The sequence below is a fragment of the Schistocerca piceifrons genome, chromosome 4 (assembly GCF_021461385.2).
Source record: "Schistocerca piceifrons isolate TAMUIC-IGC-003096 chromosome 4, iqSchPice1.1, whole genome shotgun sequence".
Classification (NCBI taxonomy): Eukaryota; Metazoa; Arthropoda; class Insecta; order Orthoptera; family Acrididae; genus Schistocerca; species Schistocerca piceifrons.
Window position 1 is genome coordinate 429294665 of NC_060141.1, and position 14188 is coordinate 429308852.

Consider the following 14188-nt stretch of genomic DNA (forward strand, 5'->3'; position numbering starts at 1 on the left):
TTGAGGAGGTGGAGAGCTTGTCCAAAATGAGATCTGTGTCAGTCTTGATCAAAACAGCATCCTATGCCCAGTCATGGGGGTGACTCACTTGTGACAAGTTGGGGGATGTTTCTGTAACTATCATGCCCCATAAGAGCTTAAATTTGGTCCAAGGTATCATATTTCACAGGAACCTTCTTTTGCAGTCTGATAATGAGCTGCACACCAGTTTAGAGTGGCGAGGTGTACATTTCGTTCGGCATGTCCACTGGGGTCCGAGAGATAATCAGGTTGTCACTGGTGCCTTCATCTTGGCTTTCGAGGGTGATACATAACCTGAGAAGATAAAGGTGATGGTCTACCGCAGTGATGTAAAGCCCTATATCCCTCCCCTAGTGTGCTGCTTTAAATGCTGGAGGTTCTGCCATGTCTCTTCTCACTGTACTTCCAGTGTTGCATGTCAAGATTGTGGACGCCCATCACATCCCAATACTACATGTGCCCCACTTCCAATTTGTGGAGACCACCATTCGCATTGCTCGCCTGACTGCAGGATTCTTCACAAAGAAAGGAAAATCATGGAGCAAAAGACCCTGGACCAACTGACCTACACTGAGGCTAAGAGGAAATTTGAGTGCCTACATCCTGTAGGTATGACATCACCTTACGCCGCTGCTACAACAGTTCTAGCCCAATCAGCTCTGCCAGCCCCCGTCACCTCTCAGAGCTGGAAAACTACACCTGTCCCCTTGATGGTGGGGGCACTTCCGCACTTCCATCCCTGTTGCTCCTGCACTACCTACTTTGGGAACTACAACCCCCCCCCCCCTCACCCCACCCCCCCCCTCCCCTCTCAACCATCTGGGACATCAGTCTCCACTTCTGCGCCAGAGAAGCGTAAGTCTTCTTCGGCTCCTTTTGCTAGGAAGGGGTCCCTTGGGTCAGTACCTTCCCAGGTTTCTGCTAGTGGGAAAGATGACACCCGCCAGTGGCTGAAGAGCCCACAAGCAGCTGGTCATAGGGCTTCACGCTCATCCTCAATCCCGGAGACTGAATCAGTGAAGTCTTCCCAGCCAGGGAAACCCACGGAGCAGTGAGAGAAATCCAAAAAGACCTCTAGACCAAGGGAATTGTGGTGGCACCCACACCACCACTCCCTACAAGCTCTGCATCTGTGGATGAGGTGGAGATTCTGGCGTCCGCTGAGGACCTAGATCTCGCCGGACCTTCATACCCAATGGATATAGACTGCTTAGCCAATAATTCGGTGGCAGCAGGGGACCCTGAGGCGTAAACCTCATTGAATGTTCCATGCCTTCCCAGTCTTACGATGACGTCACCCTCCAGTGGAATAGCGGCGGTTTTTTCCACCACCTGGCTGAGATACAGCAACTGTTAAGCTTTACAACTGTTTTTTGCATTGCCCTCCAGGAAACCTGGTTCTAGGCAGTGCGGACCTCTGCCCTCCATTGCTATAAAGGATATTACAAGAACCGTAGTGACTATAATCGAGTGTCGTGGAGTTTGCGTTTATGTCCTAAACTCAGTCTGTAGTGAACATGGGCCCCTTCAAACCCCTCTTGTATCTTCCTGCAGATGATGCAGCACCCTTGAATGTATTAGCTGCACTGATTGATCAACTCCATAAATCTTTCAACTTTTGGGAGATTTTAATGCCCATAACCCCTTGTGGAGTGGCACTGTGCTTACTGGCCGAGGCAAAGATGTCGAAACTTCACTGTCGCAACTCTGCCTCTTTACCGGGGCCACCACACATTTCAGTGTGGCTCATGGTGGTTACTCGGCCATTGACTTCTCAATTTGCAGCCCAGGACTTCTCCCATCTATGCACTGGAGAGCACATGATGACCTATGTGGTAGTGACCACTTCCCCATCTTCCTGTCACTACCCCAGCATCAGGCATAGGGATGCCTGCCCAGATGGGCTTTAAACAAGGCGGTCTGGGAAACTTTCACCTCTGCTGTCGCTGTTGAATCTCCCCCACACGGGATCATCAATGTGATGGTTGAGCAGTTGACTACAACAATTGTTTCTGCAGCAAAAAACGCTCTTTAGGGTGTCCCCAGCGAAAAGCAGTCCCTTGGTTGTCGCTGGAAGTCGCTGAAGCAATGGAGCATCTGTGAGCTCTACAGTGGCAAAAGCGGTACCCTTCCCTATAGCACCTCATAGCCTTTAAACAGCTCTGTGCACACATTTGCCAACTTATCAAATGATAGATGCAGAAGTGTCGGGAGAGATACATCTTGACCATTGGGTGCCACACGTCACCTTCCCAAGTCTGGGCAAGGATCAAACATTTTTTCGGGTACCAGACCCCAACAGGTGATCCTGGTGTTAACATAAATGCCGTGTTATCTACCGCCGATGCAATCGTGATTGCCAAGCACTTTGCTTGAGCCTCTGTTTCAGAGAATTAACCCCCCCCCCTCCCCCCCTCCAGCCTTTTGCACTCTCAAACAGCAGCCGGAAGGGAAAGTCCTCTTGTTCACTACATGCCACAGTGAATCCTATAATGCCCCATTTACAAAGTGGGAGCTCCTCAGTGCCCTTGACATTGCCCTGACACTGCTGCTGGGCCATATCGGATCCATAGTCAGATGATTCAACATCTCTCATCTGACTACAAGAGACATGTCCTCGTCATCTTCAACCGGATCTGGTGCGATGGTGTCATTCCATCGCAATGGCAGAGAGCACCATCATTCCGTCGCTCGAACGCGGTAAAAACTCACTTGATGTGGATAGCTATTGGCCCATCAGCCTCACCAACGTTCTTTGTAAGCTGCTAGAACGTACGGTATGGTGTGTCGGCATTTGGGTTGGGTCGTGGAGTCCAGTGGCCTACTGGCTCCACGTCAGGGCGGCTTCAGTGAGGGTCGCTCTACCACTGATAACCTTGTGTCCCTTGAGTCTGCTATCTGAACAGCATTTCCCAGATGCCTACACCTGGTTGCAGTCTTTCCTGATTTACGAAAAGTGTATGACACAACCTGGCAACATCATATCCTTGCCACATTATACGAGTGGGGTCTCAGAGGCTCGCTCCTGATTTTTATCCAAAATTTTCTGTCGCTTCATACTTTCTGTGCCCAAGTTGGTGCCTCCCTTAGTCCTCCCCCTCCCATATCCAGGAGAATGGGATCCCGCAGGGCTGTATATTGAGTGTATCTCTATTGTTAGTGGCCATTAATTGTCTAGCAGCAGCTGTAGGGCTGTCCATCTCACCTTCTCTGCACGCAGACAATTTCTGCATTTCATACTGCTCCACCAGTTCTGGTGTTGCTGAGCGGCACCTACAGGGAGCCATTCACAAGGTGCAGTCATTGGCTCTAGCCCACAGTTCCCAGATTTCGGCCGCAAAGTCATGTGTTACCGTATTTACTCGAATCTAAGCCGCACTTTTTTTCCGGTTTTTGTAATCCAAAAAACCGCCTGCGGCTTAGAATCGAGTGCAAAGCAAGCGGAAGTTCTGAAAAATGTTGGTAGGTGCCGCCACAACTAATTTCTGCCGTTGAATATATGTAGCGCCACAAAGGCATGCTTTGTAGGCACAAAGATAAATACTGGAGCCAAAACCTCTGCGTCAGTAAATAAATTAAAAAAAAAAAAAAAAAAAAAAAAAAAAAAAAAGAGTTGTAAGACGAGCTTTTTTTCTCTGCCCCGAGTTTTGACCACTGCATTTTCATACATTATCCAACGAAGTAAATACAAATTCTGTATTGTTCATCTTCAAATGTAGCAGCATTTCAATGTACTACAAAAATCCGACTGGCAAGACTGTTTGTGATGTTTGTCAATATGGGCAACTCTACGTTCTTTGTCAATATGGGCAACTCTACGTTCTGAATTTTTTCCTACCTGTGAGAAGAGATGGTTGTTAATAGGAACTTTTATGAATCGTGAATCACATGCAGTATTCTCTTCACCATAAGAATAATACGAATATAAACATTTTGCCATGTATTGTTTCGTGTTTGCTGCTATCTCATTTACATCCTGCCTGCCTAATAAACTATGAAACTAGAGCGAGACAACAGCAAACGCGGAAGAATATACATATCATGTCATGTTTATATCCCTATTATTCTTATGCCTAACAGTGATAGTCAGAAATGAATTGACTAGATTTTTAAATTTAAGATGACTCTAATTTCTGTGCAGAATGTAATGTACTAAACAGGCGCCTGCAAAGATTTTCAAACTGAGAAAAATTTTCGCTAAACTCTCGTTCAGAACATCTTCCATCATACGCAGTCTATTATTTGGTTCTTGTTGATCATTATCAAAGAAAGCAGCAGTGCAAGTAACAACAAATAGCAGTCTCTTGCCGTTGTTTCACTAATGAGACGATTCCTCTCTTAAAAAATTGTAAGTGGCGGTAGCGCGCACAAAAGCAAGTCATGCCGTGAGCGGCAACAGGCTGTAAACACTAGTTATCAGAATGCGATAAACAATACATGACACAGTACAATGAATTTTCAGCTTAGAGTGACGCAAACATCTACAGCAAAGAGAACGGCACTTATCAGATCAAAGAAAAATAAGCAATCAATTCAAACCAGACGAAGCACATGAAAAAGGAAGGGTACCCGTATAAATACGGGCGGAGCGCCTGACGCATAGCAATGGCTACCTGGTAAAGCTTAACTGCTAAGCTTATGACTCGAACCAAACTACTGTAGCTGTATCGTCATTCATTTGACCTAAATTGTGTCTATATTACAATGGACCAACTTTGTTTCGATTTGGAGGTGCAGCCTAAAACTTTTTTCTCCCCTTGAATTTAGAGTCTCAAATTTCAGTTGCGGCTTAGATTGGGGAATTTTTTTTTTCTTTGATTTAGAGTCTCATTTTTCAGGTGCGGCTTCGATTCGAGTAAATACAGTAAGCACTTCTGTCTGTGACATACCATTCATCTGGAACCAAAACTTCACCTTGATGATGATCCACTCACTGTAGTGGAGACATATAGATTCTTAGGTCTGGTTTTTGACGCCCAATTGACTTGACTTCCTCACCTTCATTAGCTTAAGTGGAAGTGCTGGCAGCAGCACCTCAGTGCCCTGCACCGCCTGAGCAACACAACTGGGGTGCAGGTAGCTCTACACTACTGCAGCTCTACAGAGCCCTTTTACAATCCCGCCTTGACTGGTAGTCTGGTTTATGGCTCAGCGGCACTCTCAGCATTGAATTTACTTCACCCAGTGCACCATTGTGGTATTCGCCTAGTGACAGGATCTTTTAGGATGACTCCGGTGACCAGTGTCCTGGTGAAGACCGGAGTCCCTCCATTGCAGGTCAGGCGTGCACAACTGCTGGCCAGTTACGCTGCACACATTCGTAGTTCTCATGCACATCTGAATTACCATTTCCTTTTCTCACCCACGGCGGTTCATCTCCCGCATCAGCGGCCCAGGTCAGGGCTTCCAATTGCAGTTTGTGTCCGATCCCTTCTTTCCGAACTGGAGTCCTTGCCTTTACCACCTATACTTGAGGTCCATTCATGTACAGCTTCATGGTGTACACCTAGGCTGTAGCTTTGCTTGGACCTTTCACATGGCCCTAAGGACTCAGTTAACCACGCGGCTCTCCACTGCCACTTTCTCTCGATTCTTGACATGTACCGAGGCCATAAAGTGGTTTACACCAATGGCTTGATGGTTGATGATTACATCAGCTTCGTGTATGTCCATGGAGGACATATTGAACAGCATTCCTTGCCCGATGGCTGCACTGTTTTCACTGCTGAGCTGGTGGCCATATCTCGTGCTCTTGAGCACATCCGTTCATGCCCTGGGGAGTCGTTTCTTCTGTGTACTGACTCCTTGACCAGCCTACAAGCTATTGACTAGTGCTACCCATCTCATCCTTTGGTAGTGACCATCCAGGAGTCTTATCTATGCCCTGGAATGGTCCAGTCATTCAGTGGTGTTTGTGTGGACCCCAGGTCATGTCGGAATACCAGGCAACGAACTTGCCGACAGGCTGGCCAAACAGGCTACACAGAACCCGCTTATGGAGATTGGCTTCTCTGCAACTGACCTGTGTTCAGTACTATGCCGCAAGGTTTTGCGGCTTTGGGAGACGGAATGGCATAACCTCAGTAAGCCCAACAAACTGTGTACTATTAAGAAGACTACGAATGTGTGGAAGCCCTCCACATGGGCCTCTCGCAGGGACTCTGTGATACTCTGTTGGCTCCGCATTGGCCACGTTTGGGTGACCCATGGCTACCTCCTGCGCCGTGATGACCTATGACCCACCTCAGTGTCAGTGCAGTGCCTGACTGACAGTGGCCCATATCTTGGTGAGCTGTCCTCCTTTGGCTGCCCTGTGACGGACTCTTCAGATACTGGACTTGTGGCCATTAATTTTAGCTGGCAACGCCTCATCGGCTAATTTAGTTTTATGTTTTAAATGTGATAATGGATTTTATCATTCTATATAAGTTTTTGCGTATGTCCTTTGTCCACTTGCGTTCTCCACTCTAATGCTTTTAGGCTGGATGTTTTAATGTGCCGCGGAGTGGCTGGCTTTTCATTTTTATTCTCATGGTTGGCGAGCCATGGTCATATGCTCTCTTGTTTTTATCCCTTCTACCTGTTCCTTGCTTATCTCTGTGGTTTTCGTTTCTTGCTTTGTCCATAGCAGTGTTGATTGTCCTTCTGTCTTTCTTCTGGTTCTTCTGCCACTGTTATTGTGCTGTACATCCCTTTTGTTCTTTCCCGAGTGTAATTATTTTACTGGGAACAAGGAACTGATGACCTCACAGTTTGGTCCCTTCCCCCCTTCCTTTAAATCAACCAACCAGCCAACCATCCGTACATAGCCCCTGCTCCCAACCTCTTGTCTCATGGCTCATATCCCTGAATAGACCTAGATGTAAGACCTGTCCCATACATTCTCCCACCACCACCACCACCACCACCACCACCACCACTACCACCACCGCCAAATCTGTCTGGTCACAAACATTACCTATCCCATCAAAGGCAGGGCTACCTGTGAAAGCTAGTCACGTGATCTACAAGCTAAGCTGCAACCACTGTGCTGCATTCTGTGTGGGCATGACAACCAACAAGCTGTCTGTTCGCATGAATGGCCACCAACAAACTGTGACCAAGAAATAACTGGACCACCCTGTTACTGAGCACGCCGCCCAACATGACATTCTTCATTTCAGTGCCTGCTTCACAGCCTGTGCCATCTGGATCCTTGCCACTAATACCAGCTTTTCTGAACTGTGCGGGTGGAAACTCTCTCTGCAATATATACTATGTTCCCATAATCCTCCTGGCCTCAATCTTCATTAGTCATTGTCCTTACACATCTAACCCCTTCCCTGTTCTGTTCCAGCACTACACAGTCCTCTACTCCACCAATGCATCCAGTTTTTTACTTGTCTCGTTTTCCTCTACCCCTCCCCCCCCCCCCTCTCCCCTGTCATCTGTGTAACCTCTCAACTGCACTTAGCTGCCCTACTCTCTACCTCATCCCTGCATGCTCCTAGCAGCACTTTCCTGCCCCTCCCCCCACCCTTACCCTGCTATCCCTCCCCGCCCTCGCTGCCTCCTTACCCCCCACCTGGTTGCCTCTCCCTGCTGCTCGCAGTCTGGCTCCAGCTACCAGAGACTGGTCAAGTGCGCTTGTGTGCGTTTGTTTGCGTGTGTATGAGTTTGTGTGTGTGTGTGTGTGTGTGTGTGTGTGTGTGTGTGTGTGTGTGTGGGTGGGGGGGGGGGGGCATTCAGCAAAGGCCTTGTTGTCCGAAAGTTAACTTTCTGACATCTTTTTGTTCGCAGACTTAGTGTCTGCACCATGTGGGGAGTAACAGCTATCCTTTTCATAATATTGTTACATTCCATCCCGGATTTTCTAGTGTTTAGTTGTATAATGTAACCCACTATCTGTGGTAGACGCAAGACTCCATCCAAGCAAGAGACGTGCCATTGTCGTAAAGTTTTGGTTTCACAAATAAAATTTTTTTGTCCACATAAAGACTTTGGCAGGGTCACAGAATACACCAGACTGGATAATTTTTCTTGTTTAGATCTTCTTGGACTTCATGTATTAGGTCTTGTATCATGTGTAGTACAGAGAAGCTTTTTATGAAAGCCAAAAAGAGGGGCAGTTAAAATTTCTGGAACGAGGAGGAATGGATGGTTCTGTAATTACAGGAGTTATCCCTATCTGCAGATTAAGTTTTGGGTAATAATTCAATATATCTTAGCCTGTGAGGAAGTATACTCTGGGTCACTGAGTTGTTGTAAATATGATTTAAGTGTAGTATTGTCAGATCAGCACCAGAATGTAATACTATGTTGAAACACCATATTAACCAACAGAATTATTACCTTTTTAGTGATGCAATGACTTTTTTTATCTCCCCGTGAGCTGCATTTTTAAAATAATATTCGTTGTTGCCACATTTAGTGTTTTCCTGGCATATTCTTGCTATAAAAAAAGTTGTGGCTAATAACTCATTTTGTTGGAATAAAGAAAAAATCAGCAGAATATAAACATGCAACATAGCCAAATACAAAGAAGCAAAGAGACCGCACTGAATATGTACAGGGTTATTACAAATGATTGAAGCAATTTGACAGCTCTACAATAACTTTATTATTTGAGATATTTTCACAATGCTTTGCACACACATACAAAAACTCAAAGTTTTTTTAGGCATTCACAAATGTTCTATATGTGCCTCTTTAGTGATTCGGCAGACATCAAGCCGATAATCAAGTTCCTCCCACACTCGGCGCAGCATGTCCCCATCAATGAGTTCGAAAGCATCATTGATGCGAGCTGCAGTTCTGGCACATTTCATGGCAGAGGAGGTTTAAACACTGAATCTTTCACATGACCCCACAGAAAGAAATCGCATGGGGTTAAGTCGGGAGAGCGTGGAGGCCATGACATGAATTGCTGATCATGATCTCCACCACGACCGATCCATCGGTTTTCCAATCTCCTGTTTAAGAAATGCCGAACATCATGATGGAAGTGCGGTGGAGCACCATCCTGTTGAAAGATGAAGTCGGCGCTGTCGGTCTCCAGTTGTGGCATGAGCCAATTTTCCAGCGTGTCCAGATACACGTGTCCTGTAAAGTTTTTTTCGCAGAAGAAAAAGCGGCCGTAAACTTTAAACCGTGAGATTGCACAAAACACGTTAACTTTTGGTGAATTGCGAATTTGCTGCACGAATGCATGAGGATTCTCTACCGCCCAGATTTGCACATTGTCTGTTCACTTCACCATTAAGAAAAAATGTTGCTTCATCTCTGAAAACAAGTTTCGCACTGAACGCGTCCTCTTCCATGAGCTGTTGCAACCGCGCCGAAAATTCAAAGCGTTTGACCTTGTCATCGGGTGTCAGGGCTTGTAGCAATCGTAAATGGTACGGCTTCTGCTTTAGCCTTTTCCGTAAGATTTTCCAAACCGTCGGCTGTGGTACGTTTAGCTCCCTGCTTGCTTTATTTGTCGACTTCCGCGGGCTACGCGTGAAACTTGCCCGCACGCGTTCAACCGTTTCTTCGCTCACTGCAGGCCGACCCGTTGATTTCCCTTTACAGAGGCATCCAGAAGCTTTAAACTGCGCATACCATCGCCGAATGGAGTTAGCAGTTGGTGGATCTTTGTTGAACTTTGTCCTGAAGTGTCTTTGCACTGTTATGACTGACTGATGTGAGTGCATTTCAAGCACGACATACGCTTTCTCGGCTCCTGTCGCCATTTTGTCTCACTGCGCTCTCGAGCGCTCTGGCGGCAGAAACCTGAAGTGCGGCTTCAGCCGAACAAAACTTTATGAGTTTTTCTACGTATCTGTAGTGTGTCGTGACCATATGTCAATGAATGGAGCTACAGTGAATTTATGAAATCGCTTCAATCATTTGTAATAGCCCTGTATATATATTTTCTGAGCGTATGAAAATAAATTCTGAAGTCTGAGTGTTCTTTCTGTGTACGGTTTTTTAATCAACATTTTTTTACATGTCATTTAAGCATCTGTATGCTACCTCTGAAAGTCAGTAATAATATTGAAAATGAGCCCCCCCCACCACCACCATCTTGACTTCTGGAAGTGGCCCTCAGACTTCTTTGTTAAAGAGCCAGTACTGACAGTGTAGGGTGACACTTTGGGCTGCATATGTACCGTTCTTATTACTATTTGGTAACCTACATAAATTAGTATTTTATCAGTAACCCCCTGATTCTTTAAAGAATCGAACTACTGTTATAAACAGCTTCAAACTTCTGATTACTTTTCTATGTATTAAATGTATGATGTCAACCATTGTTGTTGTTGTGGTCTTCAGTCCTGAGATTGGTTTGATGCAGCTCTCCATGCTACTCTATCCTGTGCAAGCTTTTTCATCTCCCAGTACCTACTGCAACCTACATCCTTCTGAATCTGCTTAGTGTATTCATCTCTTGGTCTCCCTCTACGATTTTTACCCTCCACGCTGCCCTCCAATACTAAATTGGCGATCCCTTGATGCCTCAGAACATGTCCTACCAACCGATCCCTTCTTCTGGTCAAGTTGTGCCACAAACTTCTCTCCTCCCCAATCTTATTCAATACCTCCTCATTAGTTATGTGATCTACCCATCTAATCTTCAGCATTCTTCTGTAGCACCACATTTCGAAAGCTTCTATTCTCTTCTTGTCCAAACTATTTATCGTCCATGTTTCACTTCCATACATGGCTACACTCCATACGAATACTTTCAGAAATGACTTCCTGACACTTAAATCAATACTGGATGTTAACAAATTTCTCTTCTTCAGAAACGCTTTCCTTGCCATTGCCAGCCTACATTTTATATCCTCTCTACTTCGACCATCATCAGTTATTTTGCTCCCCAAATAGCAAAACTCCTTTACTACTTTAAGTGTCTCATTTCCTAATCTGATTCCCTCAACATCACCTGACTTAATTTGACTACAATCCATTATCCTCGTTTTGCTTTTGTTGATGTTCATCTTATATCCTCCTTTCAAGACACTGTCCATTCCATTCAACTGCTCTTCCAAGTCCTTTGCTGTCTCTGACAGAATTACAATGTCATCGGCGAACCTCAAAGTTTTTATTTCTTCTCCATGAATTTTAATACCGACCCCGAATTTTTCTTTTGTGTCCTTTACTGCTTGCTCAATATACAGATTGAACAACATCGGGGAGAGGCTACAACCTTGTCTTACTCCCTTCCCAACCACTGCTTGCCTTTCATGTCCCTCGACTCTTATAACTGCCATCTGGTTTCTGTACAAATTGTAAATAGCCTTTCGCTCCCTGTATTTTACCCCTGCCACCTTTAGAATTTGAAAGAGAGTATTCCAGTCAACATTGTCAAAAGCTTTCTCTGAGTCTACGTGTGTGTGTGTGTGTGTGTGTGTGTGTGTGTGTGTGTGTGTGTGTGTGTGTGAGGTAAGTGTATTTCATTGCATTACGCAGTTATGAGACACAATTACTAATGTTTACTAAATGTTTTTCTGACATTTTCTTCTACTAATTGTATTGTGTACAACAGCCATAATTCAATTTTGTATTCCTTGCTACAAATTTTTACTGCATTTGAAGATGACTGTCTGTATAATGTGCATTCATGAATCTGTGATACTTCTGTTTGAAATTTATACCATAGCAAGCTGATGGGTAAGAGTTGACTATGTCCATGAGTTGTCAGCACTGAAAGACAAATAAGAAAAAATTCTCCCTCTTACATCTCCTAACCTCTCAGTGATGGGACTACTTACCCCTTCGTCTGAGATAAATTGCCAACTACACTTACTCGTTGCTGAATTCACCAACATTAATTAAAATTAAGCACATCTTAAAATATTACTGTTTCTGTAAACATTTGTTTTTGTACTGAACAGGAAAACTATGCTCTTCAGATGTTCTTAATTTTAACTGACACATGAATACCATCTGTAAAATGTGCTACAAACATAGTAGTAAAGAAGTGGTACATTAAAACATAATGCCTGATGCTGAAGTACAGTGAAAGTGTAGTGAGCAATAAACTGATTTCCTTTGATTATTTTGTCAGCATTGTCAGTGAGAGTGAGTCTCAGAAAGGTTTGAAATTTTGTGTAAAGTCTTTTGGAAGTAACTGAGTGCTTTCATTCTCAGATACTAGACGGTATAGTCTGGATAATTTGTATGCTTTGAGTTACACTGCCCCAAGACATACACAGTTTCTAACATTAATATTTGTCTTATTCTGTTAAACCTGTAATTTAATATTATACCCTTTAATGAATAGGTTATGGTAGCACTTTAAATTTTTAAATTCAGGTGATAATCATATGAAGTGCTGAAAATAGAAGTCATTAAATATGCAACCTTCAACTGGAACTGTGTATCTTTTCAGACGTTCAGTAATATAGATAAGTTTCCCCAACTTTATTTTGTCATTCTGTGCTTTACTATGTAGAGAATGAGAAGGAATCACTGACAATCTAAATTTTTTTCAACACTCTGTTTCAGATTGAATATATGGAGTTACTTGCAAGATTTGTTTTTCATATCGGAGAATTTTGTAAGTAAAAATATATGTTGCTAAAAAAGTGTTGTAGTCTTTTTTAGTGTGATACTGATTTGGTCATTTTTCTTTTTAGCTCAAAAGAAAGGACGCGGGATGGCTGGCTCTGATGGAGGAGCAGCACAAACAATACTGGATCCCATAAGTCTAATGTTAGAATGGCCAAGGCAAGATTACACTTATATAAGGCAAGTTGTAATTAATGCTTCAGCAGTTTCAAAAATATTCAGACTTGCAGTTTCTCATTTGAAATTTCAAAACTGTATTAAGTGGAAGAGAAGTGCACCCCTAAAAAAATTTCAGGAAAAGGACCACTGGACAATGCGTAGAGAAAAGTTGATGCTCTTTGATTTTGTAATTGTAAAAGGCATTTTTTATTCTTTCTAATATTGGTTAAAAACTCTCATGTCAAAATAACCGCAATGGAGTGTTGAATGGATTTTTTACATTGTTCTGGGCAAGATGCGTACTCTGATAAGTCATGGCACCTGTACCTTGGGTAAAATAACTGGCATATGGGTATTGTTGCCACATTGCCATGAGTAAGGTAATCCGTTGGAGCCATTTTGTTTCCTGATTCCGTGTATTGAATACTATGCACAATTAAAGCTTCAACTTTTGTAAAAAGGTGTCACTAGTCACGGGCCTGTTACAAAGTTCTAACACTGTGCTAGTGTCCTCAAGTACATGTAACCGTATTTAGAGACATTCTTGATGATTTTTTTTTTTTTTTTTTTTTTTTTTTTTTTTTTTTTTTTTTTTTGAAATGGAACTAGTGTTTAACTAATTAGCTTGTGTTGGTGTTACATTTTAATGCCACTTTGCATTTTATTATATCAGACGTAATCATCCAGTCTGACAAAAGTCAGTCAGAATCACAGAGCAAAATTGATAGTAAGGATGAAAACTTGGTTCTGAAGGGAAAGGCATCTTTTTTGTCTTATCTCAAAACTGTAAAACACATTTTATAGGCTCTTGTTTGTTACGCACTGTTTAACTGCTAGTTTCAAAACATTCCATGCAAAGATAATTTTGAGCATTGATACTCATTGGTAATTTGTTGCAAATAAGGTTGATGGGTAATAAAGCACTGATTCTTTCAAATAACTAGAAAACATCCATAAAGCTGATAGGCCTGTTGTACTGCGTGCTTGTGGTGACAACTTATCACCAGTAAAATCATTCAGCATTGAGTTGTGCTTATGCAGTACCATACTAACAATTGCTGCACCAAAAATGTAGCAGTGAGAGGCATGAATGATAAGATCTGAAAACTGGAAATGAGGAATAATGAGTGGGGCAGTTAATATGTTAAAACTAGAACAGAAGCATATTGGAAACACAGTAGGTCAGGGTTGACAGAAGAAATAGTGGAGAGTAAGGTGAAAGAAGCAAGATACCACAAGTGCCATAAAAATGGGGACAGTAGGAAGACAATGGAAAAAGTAACTTATGATAGAGTGAGAGGAATGATGGAAAAACGAGAGGGAATGCAGAGAAGCTGAGGAAAGAATGTTAGTTTCTTGTTTCATTATTGTGATAATTGTAGTTCGAATATTATCTCAGATTAGAGAACGATAAAACAAGCAGTATGCTGTGCTCTTCTTGAGGGCAACCATCTAAATATTTTTTGAAGTT

General features: G+C 43.4%; 1 protein-coding gene across 4 annotated transcripts in view; it reads left to right on the plus strand.

The window, feature by feature from the left end:
* LOC124796440 (mediator of RNA polymerase II transcription subunit 15-like) overlaps positions 1–14188 on the plus strand; it is a 76355-nt gene that overhangs the window by 43867 nt on the left and 18300 nt on the right. For all 4 annotated transcript variants that reach the window (XM_047260640.1, XM_047260637.1, XM_047260639.1 and 1 more), the window contains 2 exons: positions 12496–12547; positions 12627–12738. In XM_047260640.1, coding sequence (XP_047116596.1) covers positions 12496–12547; positions 12627–12738 — 164 coding nt within the window. The remainder of the gene's footprint in view (positions 1–12495; positions 12548–12626; positions 12739–14188) is intronic.